The sequence below is a fragment of the Phoenix dactylifera genome, chromosome 1, assembly GCF_051530095.1.
Source record: "Phoenix dactylifera cultivar Ajwa chromosome 1, Ajwa_hap1_PhDact_Kaust_v1.1, whole genome shotgun sequence".
Classification (NCBI taxonomy): domain Eukaryota; kingdom Viridiplantae; phylum Streptophyta; class Magnoliopsida; order Arecales; family Arecaceae; genus Phoenix; species Phoenix dactylifera.
Window position 1 is genome coordinate 11,664,308 of NC_143190.1, and position 23,811 is coordinate 11,688,118.

At 39.0% G+C, this 23,811-nt stretch overlaps 1 protein-coding gene across 5 annotated transcripts; it reads left to right on the plus strand.

Annotated features, from left to right (window-relative positions):
- On the plus strand, positions 1-23,210 carry LOC103717802 (putative GTP-binding protein OBGC2). 5 transcript variants are annotated; one of them, XM_026808730.3, is made up of 12 exons: positions 91-307; positions 2,766-3,241; positions 4,348-4,439; positions 7,052-7,135; positions 10,339-10,416; positions 15,106-15,306; positions 15,395-15,502; positions 19,600-19,674; positions 19,859-20,061; positions 22,359-22,394; positions 22,677-22,832; positions 22,961-23,210. In XM_026808730.3, exons 1-12 carry the CDS (start codon positions 201-203, stop codon positions 23,019-23,021), a joined length of 1,677 nt encoding a protein of 558 aa, XP_026664531.1. In that variant the 5' UTR covers positions 91-200; the 3' UTR covers positions 23,022-23,210. The 5 variants fall into 5 exon arrangements, with proteins under 5 accessions (XP_008804547.1, XP_026664531.1, XP_088577016.1 ...); XM_088720889.2 differs by lacking the exon at positions 91-307 and adding an exon at positions 1,174-1,349; XM_008806325.5 differs by lacking the exon at positions 22,359-22,394 and having other exon boundaries at positions 1-307.
- Positions 23,211-23,811: the final 601 nt, after the last annotated feature.

Here is a 23,811-nt window from a genome sequence, read left to right on the forward strand (position 1 = left end):
ACTGAAGGTCTTTTTCTTGAGGCTTAAGATCTCTTCGCCGCCTAATGACGGTCCGTTGCGAACGGTCCAATCCGTGCCTATTTAAGCCCGATGATATTTTTTTTGGGCTCCGGTGTCCCCCTCCAAGAAATCATCTCATCCGTGAGACGCTGCTCTCTCTTCGTTAGAGCAAGAGAGCACGCGAAGGCGGCTCTGTCTGGATGGCTCTTCTTCTCCACCCTTCTCTTCCTCTCAGTTCCCAGTGGCTTCGTGAAGACTCTTCGACGCACTGTCCGTTTCCCAAATCCCTCGTCTTTTCCACAAACAGGTTGTTCGCTTCCGACATGGCTCCCTCTTTCCTTCTCGCTCATTAATTTTACCCCTCTTTTTAGCGGTTTTCTGCTGGCTTTCTCTCGTTTCGCCCTCTTTTTCTCGCCGTCTCTGCTATCTTTTCCAATCTTTCTTTGGTCATGAGGTGCAGCACTTGTTGCCTATTCTTCTTGATTGTTGCGTGAAGCTGAGGAATTTAGAGAAATTAATCATAGAATAAATATATTTTATCTGTCTTGAACTCGTGATTTCTAATCATACCGTTCTTGAAAATATTGGAAGTTCTTGAATTTTTTGCAATTTTTTTTTTTTTTTTTTGGTAGGATTGCAATTTCTTTTTATTGGCTGAACAGGAAAGCAATTATCTTGGAATGTTTGAACCGTTCGCTGACTAGTCAATAATCTTTCGTTTCCCCCTCTTTTTCTATAGTCTCTGCTATCTTTTCCAATCTTTCTTTGGTCATGAGGTGAAGTACTTGTTGCTTATTCTTCTTGATTGGTGTCTGAAGCTGAGGAATTTAAAGAAATTAATTATAGAATAAGTAGATTTTATCTGTCTTGAACTCGTGATTTTTAATCATACTGTTCTTGAAAATATTGTAAGTTCTTGAATTCTTTTGCAATTTTTTTTATTGGATGAATAGCTAACCAATTATCTTGGATTGTTTGAACCGTTCACTGACTAGTCAATGGTTTATGATTTTTGTGAACCTGGAAGAATTAACAATGATTCTTATTGTAGTTCGCCTAATCCTTCTGTTTCGCAACCTAAGTGATGTCACATCCTCCCAGTGGATCAACTTGAGCATCACAGTTTGGGTATGATAAGAGGTGAAGAGGTGTCTTGCAGATTATTAAATTTAACCAAAAACACCATATGATAAGCTGCATTTAGTTAAACACCATATGATAAGCTGCATGGGGTGCATCGTTGAGTGAGGCGGATTATTTATATTGGATTTGATAAGCAAATGATGTATTTATGGATTGAGCAAAGAAAGAATGGCCACTGCGTGGGTCAGGAGTCTGGGAATCAGATGGTATGTAAGGGAGTTGATGTAGATTTATATCGATTTCTATGTGATTTTCTTTTAAATTTGAGATGACAACCCATAGTTTATGATGTCTAATCTCTTTTACATATTCTTGTTTAATATTCAATTTATCGAACATTGAATTCTTTTTTGGAAATTTGGTGAACCCCTGTTTCTCTTTCTGTCTCTCTCCAGAATTTTCATCTTGTCTAGTTGTTTTTAGACTCTGAATTTGTGATTAAATATTTAACTGAAGCACTCTGAGTTTATTAGTTCATAGCGTTTTGTTCTGTTGATTTGTGCAAGCAAGGAGTACTTAAGATGATAGTTCTGCAATGGGCATTGTAATAAGCTTGAGAAGACCAGATTATACTTTAGAGATAGTTTCACTAAGATGATAGTTTTGCATATTCAGGAGAAAAAGGTACAAGCATGTTACAGCTTTGTAAATTCTCATTTTGTCTTCATGAAGGATTTTAGTAGGAAAAAAACTATTTCTTATTACAACTTCTTCGAAGAGATATTGTAGGAAGCCTGATAGCATAAGAGATCTGATGCATACACAAGGACGGCCTGGATTATTTCGCTCTGTCAACATCTTCTCAAGAAGTTTAGATGATGATGATAGGGTGAAACCATGAGATTTTCTGTAAGGGTGGGTTGAATGTCCATGTTTTACCTTGCCTTGCTGACATTTGCATCGGACAAAAGGTTTCCGATCATGGCTTTGTTAGGGTTAAATAACATAGTCACTTTTTATATTTTCTGAAAATTGTAGATACATAGGCACTTAATATAATAAACTAATTTCCGCAGGCTGGGGCCAAAATAAAACTTGGTTGGACCTAAGAATCTAGGGGAACCCTCACCAAGTAGGTTGAAATTGAATGCTTACACGTCTGTGACTGGCCTGGCCCTTTGATATATGCTGATGGACTATCGTTACCTAAGTCAAGCTGCGGGTTCTATATTCAGTAAATGAGCTTAAAAATGATATTGGAATTGCATGACTCTTTGACATAAAAGAGCTAGTGTCTTCAGGGGCTTCATGCTGCTTAGACAAGTAATCGATAACAGCCCAAAATATTTGGCTTTAGCTTCCAGTCTGTTTTTGATTGGTTTTTGGTCAGCCTCAAGTATTGGTAGGATTAAATTTTACTCTTCTCAATCTTTATATCCTTTACTGTAGCCACTCACTGTACTAGTGGTTTCTGATTTCTTGCTTTTTACATTTCTTTGTTTCTCGATGTTCTTATTTCAATGAAAACTTTGAACTATTTTCATTTATTGTACAATTGGATTCTGATATCTTGCTTTTTACATTTCTTTGGTGCTCGAGGCTTTTGTTTTGATGGAAATTTTGGAATAATTTTTGAATTTCTAGATTACTCATAATTTTACCATGAGTTATCTCTTTTGCAGGGGTAGACAGTGGAGTTATAGTTCAAAAGGCATTCAGTACTTTGTCATTAACTGCAGATCTGCAAGGGTCAAAGAATCTCCGTCCACTAATGCTGCCGCATTGATAAGAGAACCACACAAGTATTTTGATCAGGTTGTCATTACTGTACGTTCTGGAGATGGAGGCCATGGTGCTGTTCTCAGCTTGCCAAACCTTAGAAATACTTCAAAATCACAAGGAAAACATGACCAGGAAAAGTCAACGAAAAAGCGCACATACAAAAGGGATTCGGATGGCTCACTTATCCTACCCATTGGCGGACATGGGGGTGATGTAGTCATATATGCAGATGAGAGCAAAGAATCTCTCCTGGAATTTCACAAAAAGAGCCGGTATGGTGCAAAGCGAGGGGGGAATGTTGATGCCATGGGTACTCTGACTTCACAATTGCATGATGGATATGCTGCACCAACGCTACAAATACCTGTGCCTGTAGGTTTGTAAATTATGTGATTAAATCTATTTATAGATTTAATTTTACTTTAATTTTTAAAGCATATATGAACTGTCATGTTTTGGGTGTTTTAATTTTTGATTGCTTGATGCTTCTGCTACACAGAAAAAACTTTACTCCAATGTGTAGATCCCTGGAACATTATGTTTCGGGTGTTGTAATCTCCAAGCCTTTAGTTAATGTGTATTATAGTTGTAGTATGTACCTGCATGATGCATTTCCACTATCTTGCCCGGATACTTGGCATATGTCAAACACTCAAAGATATACAACCAAGTAAATAAATACTCTAAAGATATGTTAGGAAAATTTTATAGAACATGGGTATTTTCATTTTAATAATACATGAAGGGTCTATTGGAACATTGAAGTGTTTACAGTTATGAAATTTCCAGTACCCAAATTAGCTTCTTTGTTTGGAAAATGTTCACGAGTTTCTCTGTCTTTGTGCCAGCAATTTGAGTATGCTTCATTTTCCGATTCCGATCCTATTCCTAGCTCTTCTTTGCTTTCCTTTTCTTGTTTGAAATGGTAGACTAATAATAATAAGCACACTCATCTTTGTTTTCTTTAACCAGTCTTATTGGAGCGAACTAAAATATGTATATATTATTAAATCTTTTCCATGCCCACCTAATTTAGAGTACCGCATGCATTGGTGTGAGGGGATCAAAACCATCCATGGAATTGTTCACCCTAATATAAAAAAATGCCAATTAACTATGACCATGCATACTTCTGTCAATTAGATATATCACGTTGAAACCTTAGCCATCTATAAATAAAAATAAGTCATGTGTGTAACACGTGCCAAATACTGGTTCAAAAAAAACCAAATGATGTGTTGGTTGTTGTATTTCTGTTTGTAGATTTCTGAATTTACCTTGCTAGACTGCCCATATATGAAGATTAATGGTATTTGAATGCAAACATCTCAACATTCCTCGTCGCCAAGATTTTTACCAGATTCTTCACCATCTGTGAATGCCTATCATTTTTATAAAGTGTCTAGCTTGACAAGATATTGAATCACTGAATATTAATTAGACAGAGCGACATCCAAATCTAACTGTTTATAATAATGACAGGTACAGTTGTAAGACGCAAGAGGGGGAAGTTTCTTGCTGACTTAGCACATCCAGGTGATGAAATTCTTGTTGCAAGGGGTGGTCACGGTGGGGTGCGTACTAAATTATGTTCATATCTGCGGAAAGTCAGATTTAATGCTTTTGTTACTATTTCAGATGATGTATGCTGGCTTTCAATTAACTGAGGTTATGCACTGACAACATGAAATAATCAAAAAAATCTGATCGTTTGGTGAAATTACCTTACCTGTGTTATTTGGACTTGGAAAATTCTAGATGAGTTGCTGATCTTAACATTGCTCAGTCCAAGCTCTGACGTATCTTATATTATGCAAATATTAATCAAACTAAAACATCATCCCCCCCCCCCCCCCCCCCCCCCCCCCCTTCTTTTTTTTAAAGCAATATGGTGGTTATCTGCCATCACCTGGATTGAATGCAGGCTTTCCCATGGAGAGTTGGGTGCGGACCAACTGAGCTAACAGCTGTTAGCCACAAAAACAGCTGTGTGGTGCCATGTACTGTCACATATTGGCTCAGGATAGAGACAACAGCAGTTATAGATATGCAAAAGCTATATAGATATGCTTTTAACCTCCCTTTTTCTTATCTTGGCTTATAGATTAGCTTTATTTTTACTAATCAACAAGTTTCAGATTTTTCAATTACATGCCTGCCTTATCCAAGGAAAGACAATAGAGCCCCAGCCCCTAGATGTCTTAATGTGGATGATTGTCTAGCTAAACTACTTGGAAAGCACATTGCAATGGTAAAGAGTTAATTAATTAATGAACTTCAAGCATACATAGTAACAAAATCATTTTAACGTTTATGCCATGAACCAATATAAGATAAAATTATCAAAAAGACTATAAGAATTGAAGTAGACAATTACGCATTAATATACTCGAGGATCTAGATATTAATTTTTGCTATGTTCTATTGTTTTGGATGGCCTAAAGGTAAATGAAGTTATCTTCAACCATGTGATGACCTTGGTGCGATTCTATAGCCTTAAACCAGGTGTTCTAAAGCTGATAACCACATTGCTGTTGCTTGCAAATTTGTTTAGGAGAAAATTGCTGGCAAGGAAATATTGTTTCTTCTTTTGATTTGAAAATCAATTAGATGATTCTTTCACTAGTTTGAAGGATCTACATGGCAAGTTATGCATGATTTTTTGTCAGTACAACAACTTTAGGAGGGAAGTTTGATTTTTGATTGCATTCGAGTAATGACCCAACTACTTACTCTTTAGTTTTGTGAGCTGTACACTGTATATGCACTTTCTTATAAAAGCCGAACTCAAGGTCTGCGGAACCGAACCGTCCGGTTCAAGGTATCCCAGGTCGTACCGGCGGTGGACCAGGATGGTTCCGCCATTGAAACCGAGACTCACCGGAGGGGAAGAAGAAGAAGAGGAAAAGAGAGATAGAGAGAGAGGGGGGAGGGAGAGGGAGAGGAGGGAAGAGAGAGGCCGGGGCCAGCTGACGAAGGCCGAGGAGCCTCCCCCGCTCTATCTCTCTATCTTTTCCTCTCTCGTTCTCCCTTCCCCTGGCGTAGAAGATGTGTCGATATGGGCCCGGCATGGTGCAACACGGGCCCATACCGACTCATCCCGCCGGGCAACCGGTACGGTGCCTGGTACCAATTCCACCGTCCTTAGCCAAACTACTATACTATGCAAAAATCATGTCCCCTGTTGAGGACATGTTCTTTTGCCTCAATATCCCAATGAATGGTTTACCTCTCTTTCCATCCTTTCTTCTATGTGCATGCACATGCATGTGCATGTTTGCTTGCATGTATATGTACCGTGTACATATGTATATATGTAAATATGTGCCTATTCTCTCTGAGTATATGCCAAGTTTATGCCTTTTACTTGATTCGAGGTATTGCTCTAGTTCTTGCTTTCACCAAGCCCTATCACTAAGTTTGGAACTGTAGTTGCCATCGTCCAATCGACAGCTTGTTAGAAGCATTTGAGTGGATGAAGGCAACTATCATTTCTGCCATTTAAGCTATTGTATGGCCAATTTTTGTTTCTTTTTAAAGATGTAGATCAAAAAGATGGAGTCAATTCATGTAAACTATGGAAAATGTATTATGTACGTGTAAACCTATACTGAAATCAATAATAAATAAGCTCCTTTCGCTATGATAATATATAAATCTATATACATACAAACACGTAATATTTTTGACATTTTGTTTTTCAATTTCCATATTCACCCCATTATAAAGAAATTTTTCTTTATTTTAGTTTCAGTTTATAAAATAGAACAAAATTTGATGGGAAACATGAAGCCTTCTTGTCTTAGAGCTGACAGGTGTGCTTCATAGCTGTCATATTTGATGCAAAGGGGCTTGGATGATTATGTCCATGTCATAGACCAAGATGAAATTTGATGGGCCTGGCTAGTGGCTGTCTCCAAATTTTTGACTGCATAATTTACTTGCTTGCTAGCAAGATTTCTTGATCATCTTGCTATTATGTCTGTAAAGTTTCAATTTTCTTTTGCATCCTGTAGTATGCAGTATAATAAAATATGCTTATGTAATTTTGATGTCTATGAGCTAAAGCGGCACGCAGATTAAGCCTGATAGTCAATACACAATATTTTCATTTTACCATAGTGCTTAATTAACTTTTATTCACTTATTCACTGTTATACGTGTCATGCCCTTTTCTTTTTCACAGATTAGCTTGTTAGAGATGCCTGAACATGGAAGGAAAAGGTTGATGGCACTATCTAGTAATGTGATGAGAGATGAAAGTGACAAGGTAAGCTTCTGTCACTGTGTTATTGAAGCTGAATTTAGGTATATCTATCAATTATTGTACTTGCTTAGTTGTAATTTGTTGTCTCTCAAAATGAATTGTAGCTGTCGACATGTGATGCCTTTGATGTACTTGAGATGCATTGATCAATCAAACTATTAATTAGTTAATTAATTAAATTCAGGAAAGTAGGAAAATGAAGAAGATCGCATTCTAAGGAAAACTCCTATTTGCCGCACTTGCGTCTGTCAAAGGTCGGCATAGTCTGGTAACATACTGTTTGTGCCTTTGTGGTGCCTGCTAGCCTTGTGCCATCCTTATAACATGAACAATGAGTTTATGCTGGTCCTTGTCTATCCATGCCACTGTGTGCCAATTGGCATGCACCAGCATGGACTGATAAGAATTGGTATGTACTCTAGTAAGAGCAATACAGGGGGTTCGTATCCCCTGTTCTATGCCTGTCCTTGGCTGGCAGAATACATGCCATGCAGCAGGGACCAACACTTGACTGCATTCATCGCAATAATAGTTGATATTGTATAATAATAAAGTACACAATCAAGACTTCTAGATCTAGAACCTTGTAAATGGTGTCTTTCATTGCTTTATGATCTCATGAATGACTGCTAAGGATACCAACTTTTTGCAGCTAAAATACTCAAATAAGCATATAAATATTAGTTATGTGTATTAGTTGATACTCTTAGTTTGAAGGATTTGCGATGTACATATGCAATCTCTGCTATTTGCATGTACCTAATTTATTGCGTGTACATATGCATCAATTTGTCCAAATTCCATAACATTAAATTTGTATATATAACACATATATTGCTGCCTCTGACTCTGATTAATATGTGAATGATATGACTCTGGCTCGTTTCATAGAATCTCGGGCTCGGGCTCAGGCTCAGTACCGAGCTCTGTATTGGTCTCGGGCTCGTTTGGCACAGCAAAGGCTCGGGCTTGAGCTTGTAAAGCCCGTTTCAATTACGAGCTCGAGCCCGAGCTCGGGGATGGGGATGGGGATGGGGATGGGGATGGGGCGGACGGGGGAGAGGGTGGGGGGGGTCGACGAGGTGGAGGGAGAGACGGGGGCAGGCGGCTGCGAGGGCAAGGAGGGAAGCGTCGTCGACGAACTCGAAGTAGCGGGGCTGCGGGGGTTGAAGACGCAGGGGGCGAGGAGGTGGCGGAGGTTGGGGCAGGCAGCGGCGAGCTTGGAGGAGCGGAAGCCCTCGGCGGAGGAGGTCGAGGCGGGCGAGGGAGGCGGCGGCGAGGGAGAGGGTCCTGGGCTTGGAGGATCTGGAGGAGGTCGTCGAGGGAGGCGTGGAGGAGGTCGAACCGGGCGAGGCGGGGCGGCAGAGAGGGTCCTGGGCCTGGGGGATCTGGAGGAGGTCGTCGAGGGAGGCGTGGAGGAGGTCATCGAGGGAGGTGTGGAGGAGGTCATCGAGGGAGGTGGGCTGAGATCCAGGTCGGGGAGCCAAGGGAGGCGTGGAGGAGGTCGTCGACAACGTCGAGGGAGGCGGGCTGAGATCTAGGTCGGGGAGCCGAGGGAGGCGTGGAGGAGGTCGTCGAGGGAGGCGGGTTGAGATTCAGGCCGGGGAGCCGGACCCTTGAGAGCAATATTTAGAGGAGAGAGGTGGGGTGGGGTGGAGTGGGGGGTCTGTGGTCCGGGGGAGAGTTAAAAATGGTTAAGTCACGAGCCCAAACAGGCTCGTGAGCTGCTTGAGCTCGAGTTTAAATGGACTTTATTTTGGGCTCGGGCTCGTTTGATTAACGAGCCGAGCTCGAGCCGAGCTTTTACCTGGCCGAGCTCGAGCCGGGCCCGAGCAACTCGGCTCGTTAACAGGCCTAATCAAGGTTCGCTGTACCGGTCGGTACCAGTCGGTACCGAGCGTACCGTACCCGTACCGATGGGTACCGGTATCGGTACACCAATGTCGGTACGGTCGGTATCGAGCGTACGGTACCGTACCGACACTCGGTACGCCTATACTAGTGCGGCACCGGTACGGGGTTCGGTACCGGTACGGCGAACCTTGGGCCTAATGGCTACAATATCCTTTGAACTTTATCTGAAGATGTTAGCTAGGCTTTTGAGTAAGTTCATCTCACATTTTTCTCTCTCTCTTTGGGGGAAATTGGTTGTTAATATTTAAGATGCGATGCAAGAAGGATTAGGAATGATATAATTTGAACCTTTTTTTTATTGAAGATGAAGACAAAATGGAGATAGACTATTAATGAAAAGATTAAATTAGTCCTAAAAGTTGAGATGAGTTGTGAACAGGCTGAGCTGAACTTATCATTTCATGACAGTTTCTGCTTTTAATTCCCAAGGATTTCTGAGAACTCTAAAGTAAGCAATAACTTTTTTAAAATTTTTAAATTTACTCCTCTTTTAATGTTAAACCAAATCAATTCCGCAAAATATAATGGAGAAATTTCAAAAGACCAAAGAATGAAACATAACTTGTATTGCATACCAGACCTTTAACTACAACCTCAAAATTTAAAGATCTTCCACTACACGCTATCATGACTGTTGAAACTTGCCTTCTGATTTGATCTACTTTGAGCATATGTTAATTTGCAATCTATGGTTGAGTATGTAGATGTGGTAATCTAATTCCTGATATGTATCTTGATCCATTAGACAAACACTGCCAAGATCACAGAAGGAAAACCACATGTTAGAGTAGGCAAGAAAATGACAGAGAGGCTATAAAATATTTCTATCCCTTTTGACTTTTGTTAATGGTACACAAACTGAAAGGATGAAAGCCTTAACACAAGGAGAATACCTAACCCTATATGAAGATTTTGAATCGGTTGGATTTCCTATAACATCATACCTTAAACCTTGGCATATGTATCGCATAATTTATTTGCTATTAGCAGTATATATCACATAATTTATTCACAAATGTTTCACATAACATTATATTTTAGGCCTTTTGATTTTTGCTTAATGGTACACAAACTGAAAGGATGAAAGACTTAACACAAGGAGAATAACTGGTTCTATATGAAGATTTTGAATCAGTTGGATTTCCTATATCATTATCCCTGAAACTTTGGCGTATGTATCCCATAATTTATTTGTTATATCAGTATAGCTATTGAAGTTATAGTTGGTCTCATTCACGAGGTGTTTGTATTTTTTTTCTCTGTATAAGCATCTTGTTGCTGCTTTTTTGAAGGTTCTAGTTCTTGGTCAGCCTGGGGAGGAGGTTAGCTTGGAACTCATCTTAAGAGTGGTTGCTGACGCTGGTCTTGTGGTATGTGAACAAATCTTGAAGTGCTTTCTAGGTCTGGCATTTATTATATGAAATTAGTGGTCAGTAGTGCTGTGCTCTTCATTCTTTTAAACCATCAACTGCAGTATCTAGAGATAAGTTTAACTAGGTTGATGAAGATGACAATTCTTACTTACCATGAGGAACTTTAGATGGGATGTAATATTAACTTTGATTGCCATGTGTTCTGAAATGCTATGTAATTCAAATCAAAGGAGGGTCAAACACTTGCATCCTCAGTTTTATTTGTACAATATGATACATGATGCCTTTCGAGTGCAAAATAATTGGAAGGCCATATAAAAGCTTATTCTTTTTTAGTTAAGTGAGGGTGAGAGGGCCTTACTATGATTACTTTAAATTTTGTCAAGAGTTTCAAGATATATCACTTTTATTTGGAAATGTCATAAAAGGATGCCTGATTGAAATAAGCCAGTAAGCTGTGTAATGCCTAGCATTTATAAGGTGGTATCACAAGTACCTTCTAAATGTGTGAAGGTGGTGACAAATTGCATTGTTTCTTCTTTGCAAGGTACTTTTATATTTTTTCAGAAAAATGGCTGGCTACTGTGAGAGATATGCAAGAATCATTTACAAGATTGACAACAAAGGAAGTTCTTGCTCTTGAGTGTTTTTTCTAATGCTTGCAGTATCTAAAAAGAAAAGAGAAATAGAGGCCAATGATCTTCTGTCACATTATTTTTGCTACCAGTGGACCCCATTTCGACATTGGCTGCACATATAATTTTGTATTTGTTTGGAAACCAAACTCTCATATCATTTACTATATTGTCACCATCGCAAGTAGATGTTTATGCCGCTACAAAAAAACTTATCTTTTCTGATGCTTTTTAAAGCCTATACCGACGCTTATAAGTATCGGTAATTTTGTCGCCGACGGTTTCTAAGGCGTTGCAAAAGTGTCAGCTATGTGAGAGTGGAAAAAAAGAAAGCCGACGCTTTAGCGTCACTAAAAGCCGACGCTTATAAGTGTCGAACAGTTAGCGACTCTTGAAAGCGTCGGCTTTTAACCGCTAATTGTTTTTATAACAATGCTTTAAAACGTCGTTATAATTATTTTTTTAAAAAAATATAATTTTTTTTTTCCTTTTAGCCAGCTTTAAAGGTCAGAGGTCATCCTTCTAGCACCGTATTTGCATTTCATGATCCTTGTCGGACCTTCCTTGAATCCATACAGCGTGCTCCCCTTGGCTCGATTATGCGAATAATCTACCAAAAACCATAGAAAAGAAAAGAAAAAAATGATAAATCAAAAGATCAATCTAACAATCAATCAACCAAAAACACAAAATCATCCACAACTATGAAAGGACAAAGAAAGAAATCAATCAATTTGTACGGGGAGAAAAAGACGACCAAAAACCACGAAAAGAAGCACTCACCAAAGATTCCAAAGATGACATTGTGCCCACAGGGAGCCTGGCCTCTGGAGAGCACCATGCCGACCTTAAGACTCCCAGCCATCTCCGACGAAACGGCGCCCGTCGGCACCAGCTGGCCGATGGTTGATCGCAGAGATTAGGAAACAACTTCTTGATCTCATCTGCAGCCCATACCATCACAAATATTACTATCAGAACCTCAGGTCGATCTACATAGATCTCAACCAAGAACCGAAAGAGAGAAACGAAGGAAGATGGATAACGGGGTTTCCGGCGGCGGAGTTCGGAGCCCCATCGACAATCTTGAAGGGCCCTCTGACGGCAAAGGGGAGGAGGAGGGGGTGGTTGAGGCGGCTTGTCTGCACCTCGCTGTACACTGCTACGAGGCGGCCAGGCGACCGCCCCTTGCCACCGTTGGTGAGGACAAAGTTTGCAGCCATCGTCGGAGATCGAGAAAGATTGATCTCAAATGAGACGCAAGCGAGCGACGGAGAGAGAAGGGGAGGGGGTTAGGGATTTGTAAGGAGGGATGGCTGGGTTGGAAGGGGTTAGGGATTTGTAAGGAGGAGGGGCAGCTGGAGGGGTTAGGGATCGGGAGGGGGCTCCGACGACGCTTTCTAAAGCATTGTTGGGGGAGGGGGGATAATGCGTCGTTGGGGGCAATCGGCCTCCAACGATGCTTTCTAAAGGGTTGTTGGGGGTGAGGGTGCAATTGGCCTAAGACGACCCTTTCTAGAGCATTGTCCTGGGGGTGAAATTTGGCCTCCGACAATACTTTCTAAAGCATCATCCTCGTGGGACGATTAGGTCTCCGACGACGCTTTCTAACGCATCGCCTTAGCGCACTAAGGCTTCCGACAATGTTTTTAAAAAGCGTAGTATTAACTTAGGCTTCTGACAACGTTTATAAGTGTCGTCGTAGCTCTCTTCCCACTCTGACATTTTTAAGCGCCAGAATATACGGATGCTACCTCCTCGCATCGCCAAAATTTGACGTGGTGACTAAATTGGCGACGCTTCTTTATAACGTCGGTGGATCACTATCGGAAAAGCCACTTTTCCCTGTAGTGTGCTTTTTTTCCCACTCTTGTATGCAAGAATGCATGGTAGTAGACCTCTTCAAAAGCCTCCAATGAGAAGTTTGGGGAACACCACACTTGCCCTGGATTGACAAATCCAAAGGACTTTTCAGCTGTTTGATAATTTCATCATTTTCCTTTTGTTTTTGTTGTTGGAGGACTATTCTGGATGAGCATTGCTAGTCTCAAATTACATTGGCATCATTGTAGTTGGTAGACCTTGAGCGCTTTTTAAGGCTCTTTCTTAGATGTTTTCGGTGCTCTTTCTGCTAACCTAGTCAGTGGTTGCAAACAAGCTTTTTCTATGTTTTGCTTACTTACAATAGAACCTCAAAATGTCAGATAGTTTAACTCACTTTTTCTATGCAAAAGAAGGTTTTGAAATGTCTTCAAATACTTTTTCAATACTAAATTTTTCCAAATAAATTACTCTTTTTTTACCAGTTTGTTTCTATTCTTGAGCCTTTCTAACTTTATGCAGGTTTTTTCTTTTTTTTTTTTCCTTTTTTGGTTAGTCTGAGTGAAATGGACACTTAAGCTAGCTAGATTGTTACCTAATTAGAAACTTAAATCAGAACTAGAGAACTCATGTAATTTGATTAGGATTTGATTCAAGATCCGTCTGAGGTTTTCGTTTATTTCTTGTAGGACCCTTTTTCAAGGATTTATTTTTGGCCATTCTATGAGGACCTTTTTCTGAACCGTTTCTTCCATTTATTTTCTGTTTATGGGTTAACTGCCTCTTACACACTGTTTTGGCATTTGGTGTCTTTTCGAGATTGCTGACAGCATCTTGGTATCTGTAAAATCGTTTCGGTGTTTAACTTACAAAGCCTTGTTCTCTTGGTTTATGTTGCCCTTTCACACTTGGCTGACCAGAACTGCAGTGTCTTCCCTGAGAGTGTTTGAACATCAGGAAAGCCTATTTATATTAAGAGATTTGATACTCTATTCATTTTTTGTATGTTTTGCTATTTCACTTGGAACTTATTGGCCTGCTAAGTGCTCAATGCTTCGTTGCATTGTCTAGACCCTGTCAGTCATTTTGCTGTAAGGTGTATGCATGCCTTACTGTGTCCTTAGCTCCCAATTCTTGCAGTAGTGAGGTTGAGCATCATTCTTGCTTCCTTAGTGCTTTAGTTTCTTCTATTACTTTTATCATGCTCATGTATATTTCGGTGTTGCTCCAAGCTTTGTAGGTGGAAGCTTGTCAACAAAGATGAATTACTGCAACTATTAATATGATCAGGGTTTCTACTGGAACTGTTTCTATTATACAAGCTCATTTACTAGAGTGATCCTAATGTTGGTTCTTTGCATCCCTTCCTAGGCTGATCATGAGATTCCAAAGCCTTTTGATTGGTTTGAGCATACTATTCTTGCTAGAGATATTTTTAGCATGATTTAATTTTGTATAGTGCTCTCTTGGAGCTTAATATGATCAATCATGAACCCAAATATTCATGTAAAACATCCAAGGGGCCAACATTGACTTTGACTATCACAGATATTTTAGTGATTTGCCACTAGCGATGGAAACACCAACTAAATTGAGAACATGAGTATAATCATATGTCTGTCCCTTTGCTGCAGTAACAATGCTCATATTTTCCTAAGTAACTACTAATTCTACACTTTGGTTATGTTTGCCATTTGTGGTATATCTAGACCTACTGAGATTATCTAAACCCTCCTGGATTCTTGAATCAGGTAAGTCTACCCTTACTCATCCATCACCATTGCTGAAGCCACTTTGATTTGCTCTATTAATACTTCACCAGTTTTTATTTTACATAAGGATGCTTTTATGAAGGGGTGCAAAGAAGGTGAGCCATGCCAACCTGTGCTTTACGTTATTCAGTAAGCCCAATGCTCATATTATTGTCATAAGTCCTTATAAAACATGATCAAAATGCACGAGGTTTGAATTAATATAAACAAACAACCATTACATTGCCAAGGCCCAAGAGACATCAGAACAAATAGTGCTTACTATATTAAAAAAAGAGAGCATATCAGCATTTCATTTGGCAATAGGAACTCTGTAATTGATATATAGGTTCTAGAGAGCTACCTTATCAACTCAATCCTTGTTGCATTGAGTTTAGTGAAGTGCTTGCTCATGTATAGCTTATTTGTACTAAATAAAGGAACATTTGGCTGAAGGGTATCTTATTTGCTCCCTTCAGGGACTCCCAAATGCTGGAAAGTCAACTCTTTTGGCAGCTATCACGCTTGCAAAACCAGATATTGCTGACTACCCTTTCACAACTTTAATGCCAAACCTTGGTCGCCTTGATGGAGACCCTACTTTAGAAGCACTTAAGTATTCCTCTGGAGCAACATTAGCTGATTTGCCTGGTCTGATTGAAGGTGCTCATTTAGGCAAGGTACTTCTGTGTTCATCGTATCTTGTCATATTTTCCTTTATTGACAGCATCAGATGCTTTATTCACAAAAAAATATATTTTATTACAGGGGCTTGGTCGGAATTTCTTAAGACACCTAAGGCGAACTCGGCTTCTTGTTCATGTTGTTGATGCTGCTGCAGAGAACCCAATAAATGATTATAGAACTGTCAGGGAGGTAACCTATCTTTTTGCTCCTTATGTAGCAATTTATTAGTTTCTATCTTCATTTTGTTTTTGCTCTTTTTTTTTTTAACTGGAACCTCTTCAATAGCTTACTGTAGTAGATGACTTTAGTGTGGAAATGGTTGAATGTGGTTCTAGCTATTGAACTGATGTTTTATGAGCAGACATAGCTATAAAGGCTAAGCAGTACCTCAGATATCAGAGATAGTTTTGGTAGAATTAAAGGTACTTATGGAATTCTTTGATCATATGAAGTAAAATATGGTCAATTAGCTGAATGATACTCAGCTTGCAGGGTGCTAGCCAGTGGCCAACACTGCACATGTTGCATTGTGCCATGCTGGATGGACGCGTTCCTTGCCATAACCTGCCCCCCCCCCCCCCCATCCCCACCCAAAAGGGGGCTTAAGAGCTCTGTGACCATCCCATTTTGAACCAGCACTGCATGATACCAAGTAGGTTGCTATGGCTCGCGCTTGTGCCAGTACTGATCAATATGGGCAGTTGAAAACATGGTCATGTTAATACAGTTGGGATATTGAAGCTGTTAATTCCTTTTCTTGAAACAGATGTGCCCATTGTCTTAGTGGCCTTCAGATAGTAAAAGCTAATAGCGATAGGGAAAATTGCCATCAAGTAACTGGAAATATCCTGCCATTTGACTATGTTTGAAGTTACCCTGCAAAAAATGCTTCTCAAAAGCTCAAATTAAAGTGAAGTTGTATCAAGAATTTATATGCATGTTACAGAATCCTTGATATAGTATTGAAAATACCATTATTAGTCTTTTTCTTGTCATGTTTGAAGTGATGATGATGAATTGGTAAGTCCTATTATATAACATTTGATTGAAAGTGCATGACACTGAAGTAGTCTCGTCTTCCTTAGCTGACTGTACCTTTTATTGCCAGAGTCCAGTCAATTTCTGAACAAATTTTGTTGCAATTATGATGTTATGTTTTGGGTCAGTGCACCAACCCATGATAAAATTATCTCAGTCATCACCAATTCATGGAGAAAAGTCGATCATATTAACTGCTACCACATATCTACTCTCAAAAGTCGATCTTGATTTTTCACATACATTATTATATTTATAATGCTAATCTATTTCAAAGACATGTTTCCAACTCTTGCATCAATAAAATAATAATGTTTCAAGTCACCAAAAGTACTTTCTGTTTCTACCATGCCATGCGAACAAGAAAACTGAACTTAGCAAAGGATCCAAAAACAAAATTGACCAACAGATGAATCCAGAACACGCAAAAGACCACAACATAAGCATGAAACTGGTAGCTAGAGTCTGCAAAGGATTTCAAAACTTCCATTGCTATGAAAATTTTTTGGGAGCCTAATAGGCTTCAAACTTCTCTCATCAATTTTTCAACTAGATTGCATGTGATAGATTATTTATTCTAAAAGAGCTGTGGACAATGACTATGTGCTTAAATTGAAAGTTTATTTATAGTTCTTTCAGACAGCTTAGAAAAAAGTTTTGGAATACTCCAATGATGATCCACATGAAAATATTTATCCTTTAGATAGATCTGAATATCTGATTATGGTAGAATTGAGATTCTCCATATTGACATTGCCAATATTGTCTTTTGCCAACTCCAGTGTCTGAAATTAAGCACATGCATGTGTTAGATGCTTTGAATTAACATGAATGATAAAATTTTATTTTTGATAGTAATATTTTAGATACTCTTTGTGCATATCTTTCTACAGAGGATAGATAGTCTTTAAAAGAGATTTAGAAGAAGTGCAGCTCAAAAACAGGGTGCATCTATTAGCTTGTCAAACACTATGTTTATCAACCTATCCCTTTTTTGAATTTGGGCTCATGATATCCCTATCATTTTGGATCCTGGACTCCACAATGGTGGGAGCCTCGTGCTCTAAGCTACCTCTTTTTTTGAAACATAGAAACAACCTCTTTGTATGTGGAGGTAAGGCTGCATACTTCTCAGGCGCAATGGTAAGGTTGCTCCATTATGATCTAGTGTCACAGGTTCGAAATACGAAGCCTCTCCACATATAGAGATAACATACATACGAGTACGACCCTCCCCAAAGCCCACAGTGGTAGGAGCCTTGTGCATTAGGATGCCCTTTTATGTCCCTACCATCTAGAAGGAGGCTTCTCTTATACCTTTTGTTAATGAATAGGTGATATTTAAATCCTCAAAAAAAAAGAAAGGCAAATGGTACCAACAAAAAAAAAGATAAAGCTATGTTTATTTAGCAGTATCCCACAAGTGGAGATGGTAAGCAACAAACAATTGCACAGACACCACTTGAGTTGATTATATTTTTTAAGATTGTAGTTGTATAGTCCCTGCTTTGTACTGTTCGTGTAAGTGCTATAGAATTATGGATCCTAAGTACCTTGAAACTTTCTGGCATCCTTGAATGTTGGAGTAGGAGTATCATGTTTGCCAACCTTAACTTGGATATGGTATCTTCTAGTAAAAATATGATTATACGATGTCTAGTTTAATACAAAAACTGCATCAATTTCCAATTGTGTCTAAAACATATTAACCCATTTTGCTTGTTATAAAATTGTACCTGACTTTTATGCTATATTATGATAAGGGCTATCATGCCCTGAAGTTTTATAAACTATATGTTGTTGTGTTGAGGTGTCAATTTGATAGCTTGGAGAAACAAGGATAAATCTAGACATAAATTTATTAATGATGGCTCAGATATTATCATATAGAAGATGAGTAGATAGGCAGCAGATTGTGTGATATGATCAAGTGTGATGTAAGATACTCCAGTAACAAGAGAGGCTTAGGACATGTATATAAGCAATCTAGAATGAGGACCTTAGAAAATATGGCTAGAAGTTTTTAGACAGGATCTGACGAAGCTTCCACTTAAATTTAAAATGCAATTCTTTTTAGGTAAAGAATTGCTCAAAGTTTTTTTTAAGCAACCTAAAATAATGCAAATGACATGTCAAGGCAAGGTCGGCGGAACCGTCCCGAATCGAGTGGTTTGGAGAGTACCGAGCCGTATCGGCGACTTACCGGGATGGTTCCGACAACCAAAACAAAAATTATCCGATGGAGGGGGAGAAGAAGGAAAGAGAGGAGAAGAGAGAGAAAGTGCAAGCAGGGGAGGGAGGGAGAGGGGGAAGGAAGAGAGGGTTGCAGAGGCTAGTGAGCCGTGGAGGAGGGGCTCCGCCTCCTCTTCCGTGCGACTCCGTCGGCCTCCGCCACCCTCCTCTCTCCCTCCCTCTCTCCCCCTTCTCTCTTTTTCTCTCTCCTATTCTTCCTTTTTCCTGCCTCCTCTACTGTGTCGGTACGAGCCTGACAGAACGATACGAGAGCATACCGACCTGTGACGCCAGGCAACCAGTCTAGGCTCCGGTTTCGGCATAGCTGACCTCGTATTAGAGGAAGTATGGATTGTTGTGACCCCTTATCTTATCGAAGATTTTTACTATTTTAAATAACTCGATGAATATATTCACTTTTGACTGTTACTTCTCTCTCTTTCTCTCCCCTACTCCCCACCCCCTCCTCTCTTCTCTCTCTCCTCTTCCTTAAAGATCTAGCAAGGCTTGAATCGAGAGTGGTGAAGATGGAGTCTTTGAAGCCACTATTAGCGATTTTTTTCATTATTATAATTTGTATTTGTGGATAGGTGACTCAAGCACCCTCGCCAAGGGCCAATTCAAGTCCTTTCTGCGAGAGTGCTTATGGACTAAGGCTATAGTTCTCATAGTACATATATTTTAATATGTTTTGCATTTGCCTAAATTTTGTTGGTTTTCTCAAGATAAAAAAACTGATTTTGCATTATCTTGGACTTCCAAATGCTTTATGCTACACAGATAAGATCTAACTAGATGTTTATAAGCTCTACTCTTTCAGATGATAATACTACCATTTTAAAATCCACTTGGCCTATGATGATGCTTGCATCAAGGATGAACTAAGCCATGAACATTTGGACTCTGTATCTTCATCCTTTCACGGTGGCTAATGTTTCTTTATTGCATGCTTATGATAATCAAAAAACACTACTTTTGCCAGGAGTAGCTTTGACAATAGGTGGACCTTCTTGCAGGAATTACGAATGTACAACCCAGATTATCTTCAACGACCATATATAGTAGTGTTAAACAAGATTGACCTTCCAGAGGTGCATTCTAGTTCCATTCTCCAATAAAATTCATGCTCTTATACAAAGCTATATCCATGTTTTTACCTTCTCCTTGGTTAATGATCCTTTGTATTTTGCTCAACAAGATTTAAGTAAGACTCGACCATGTGTCTCATGAAAATATTTTCAGTCTAAAATAATACATCCATCACTTTTATAACAGGCTCGGGATAGGCTGCCATCATTGGTACAAGAAGTCTCCAAGATTGGATGTAGAGAGGCACCTAACTTAGAAATGAGGCAGGAATTATCTGCTGAAAGTAAAGGTGTGCCCATACTTTCCTCAGGAGCTAGTAATGAACAGTCAAAGGAAAAGGGGATAGAGGATTATCCAAGACCTCTTGCAGTTGTGGCTGCTAGTGTTTTGTAAGATCCTGTCCCAGTATAATCTTTATTCTGCATTTCCTTTAAGTATAATTACTTCCTTCTCTTACTTTATTTCCCTTTCTTTTATGCTAGGCCTAGTTACATTGACATCCAAAATAATAAGACTAAAATGCTTGTTACATTTCGGAAGTATGATTCTTTCATTAATGATTAATTGGATCCATAAATATCACCATTAAACACAATTTCTTTTGTCATACTTTCCTAATGAACTTTTAGTCACTACTTCTCCAGATTCTTTTTTTTTTTATAATAAGAGAAAACTTCAGCTCGGCATAAGAAAGTGGAACTATAGTTTATAATAGAATATTCAACCTTTTTGGACATTTCTTATTGTTATCGATGTTTAATAGCGGGATACACCACCAGACACCTCTATTACCCTAGAAGAATAGCTTAATGGGGATTGTTCAACTTTTGGAAGCTCGCTTGTGTAAATTGTCAATTTATAGTAGAAATTAAAGAAATATAGAGAGTATTAATGACATTACATCCACGGAAAGATGATCTATCATTATCCCATTGGCTTAATTATCCTATATTTATAGTGCCTTCACATATTGTCTAGATAGAATTGTTGGCTTGCACCAAATCTCAATCCTTCTTGCCAGCAACGTATGTATAGTAGAATTCCTTAAAGGCAGGCTCCCACAGGCCACAACTTTAAAGACTATTATGCAGATGCCCAAGCAATCGATTGTAACAACATTGGGTCAAAAGGACCAAGATCAACAATTTTTCTCAGCAGCTAACAGCAGATTGATGATGCTGTTCTGATATGAACTAATCCTACCTGTGAACCTGTTATCGTTGCCTGAAAGAAATCTCATCTTAGATCTGAACCTAGAATGAGGTGTTGGGAGTTTCTATATGAGGTGTTTCACTAAGAATTTGATTTTAATGTGTGCTTGCCTTGCATCATCAAATTGCAGTGGTTGAGAACTAAAAGCAACCTGGACCAAGGATGTAGCACACCTGAGGACAGCTGTTCACAGGGCACAAAACAAATTCAAAATAAACTAGACCAAGAGTGCGGAACCTATTACAGATCTCTGAGAAATGCTCTTTTTGCAGCACATGGAATTGAAAATAACAAGGGCTCAAGAATGATGCCTAGTTATTATACATGAGGCATCAGGCACTGCACAATTGCACGTTGTGTGTGTTTCTATGCATTTAACAAGGGTATCTGCATGTCTGTGTTCTCAAGATTATGTCCGAGAGTATAGCATTTTTAACCTGCCAAGTTTTAGAATCTGTATTAGGTGAAATCATAGGTTGACATGATGAATTTGCATTCTTTCATAGTTCTAATAAAACTACTGTGCTTATTGTTTTGCTATAGATTTTTTCTGCAACATGTTTCATCTTTTGTAGATTTAATCATGCTAATCAGGAATGTCGGTAATGGAAGATGTCTATTGTTCAGTCACTAGACATGTGCTACTAAAGAAAATCAAACTTAAGTTGGTTATATTTACTGCAAATACTGGCCTCCTGAATCCATAACATGGTAAAGCTGAATTCTTTATCTGTTTTTTTTGCTGTTAATATAATGGAATCGGACATTGTCTCTTGAATGATTATTAAAACTTAGATCATGGTTATGATGTGGAATAAAATGAGGAAAGGCACATGAACCTATCTTTCAGTGACCTTATCTGGAAGTGGGCTGGATCCTATAAAATTTCTTGGCTAAGTTGTCAGGGCAGTTTTGCTTCTCTTTTTCTGGTGTGTGATTATAATGTTTGGAAGGGCTTTTAGCTCCTACTACCATCTAGCCTTGGCTTCGTTACCTGTTTCTCAATAGTTATACTAGAGTTGACCATGCATACTGCATGTGAGAGGAGATATGATGGTGCGATTCCCCATCTCATTTGAAATATCTTTTGTTTATTTGTGTAATTCAATAAATCTTTTAATAGGCAAAATCTTGTTTCAATTGACAACTTGACTAAGTTGGCTGTATTTCTTTCATATTTGAGTAGCATAGACATGGGGAAAATGCGAGGATGTGCAATGCTAGTCTCGTCTCCTGTTTTCCATTTTTTTTATTCTAGATAATGTTGCATGCCATGTGTCACTGGATTCAATCATTCATGGCTTTCACATTATATAAATGAACAAAATATTTGACTTTATTTGTGGTATGCCTCCCATAAAGATTTGCTAGAATTGATGTTGGCTACAAATCTATTTAGTCTTATGGTTTCTTAATGGAAAGCTATTTGTTTTTATACATATAGGATGTTATTTGATATCTGCAGTTTTTGCAGACACAACATACCTTTGTCTCTATGGTTTAAAGCAAGGTACGCCGTCTTGGTACCGGGCCCATACTAGTGCCACCATATCACTATGTTGGTACAGTACGGGAATGGTTTGACAATACCGAATGTCAGTACCTTTCCTGTATCGTGTACCGATACCGAATTGGTACGGTGCAGTACGTCCTGTACTATCCGGTTTAGTACGGGACGACAAATCTTGGTTTAAAGCTTCGCAGTTGTAATGCCATAATTCTTTCTTTTCCGGCTGGTTCTACCCATTGTGGCTATTATGTCATAATGTTGTTATTTTGTTGCTTGTTGCAGAAAACTCGTTGGCATTGATGAAATGCTGAGGGAGATAAGGGCAGCTCTAAAGAAATGCCAAGATTTAGAAAAGGCACTAGAAACAAAAAAAGTGCAAGAAAATCATCGCTTAATTGCATATACCTACGAGCAAAAGTTACCCAAACTGCCTGCATTGTAAGTAGCCATCAGCTCCTGCTGTCATGTGTACATATTTCTTTGAGCAAAGTCCTGTGTACATTTTTATTAAAGAAAGGGAGTATATATTAAGCAACTTGTTGACTGATGGCTGCATTTTACCATAGGGGGTCAGGACCTTGTACAAAGGCTTGGAATACTCTAAAACATAATAGCAGAGATTACTGATCAGGGGTTAGGAGTATCAATAAGATTTAATGCTTCCAAAAAGGGTGGTGTTTGTGGGTTTTATACTTGTTTCCTGCTGGTTGTCATGTACTCTGTTGTATTATATGGTATTTATGTTAATTGAACTTCAATTGACAGTTTTATGAGACCAAACAATTAACATGCAAGTGAAAATTGTTAACGTGTCAAGGACTGAAATGTTCTCTGTTATAAAGAAACTAATGCCAAAAACTGTTTGCATGGAGATGTACAAGATGTTAAGATGCATGCAACGACATGGAGCAATTGTTGTCGGGAAGTATGATAAATGAGGGCAAACAAAAAGGTTTTCGTTTGCAGAGAGGTTCAGGCAAGTTGGCGTATCATTATTGTTATGCAGGTATGTGAAGATGCATGCAGAGTTTGTTGATATTTTGTAGCATGGCAAGCCTCAACACATAATATGCACCATATTTCTTATAGCAATGGATCCTACACTCTTGCATCGAATCCAGTGATTATGTAAAAACGACAAGTCCATATGGGTGGCTAACACTACCACCTTGGTCTTGGAGCATGATACATTTTCCCCAACTACTAAAGTGTATATCTAGGAGTAAGGTTTGCCGAACCAATATCTAAAGATGTACTGCTTCAATATGGATCTTTATGTATCCTACCGAGCCAAGGTATGCCAGAGACAATAAAACAGGAAGGGCAATGCTTTTGGAGATTACCTTAATGGTAGCATGACAGCAATTTGGATGGTGCGTCCTAAATTTAGACCTGGGTAGTCATGGTGAGTAGCTCT

Excerpts from the sequence above, each read along its gene's own strand:
- LOC103717802 (XM_026808730.3), top strand. The coding sequence starts at position 201 with ATGGCTCTTCTTCTCCACCCTTCTCTTCCTCTCAGTTCCCAGTGGCTT. Across the intron at positions 15,307-15,394 it reads AAGGTGCTCATTTAGGCAAG|GGGCTTGGTCGGAATTTCTT; the intron begins GTACTTCTGTGT and ends ATTTTATTACAG. Across the intron at positions 22,395-22,676 it reads TCTCTATGGTTTAAAGCAAG|AAAACTCGTTGGCATTGATG; the intron begins GTACGCCGTCTT and ends TGCTTGTTGCAG.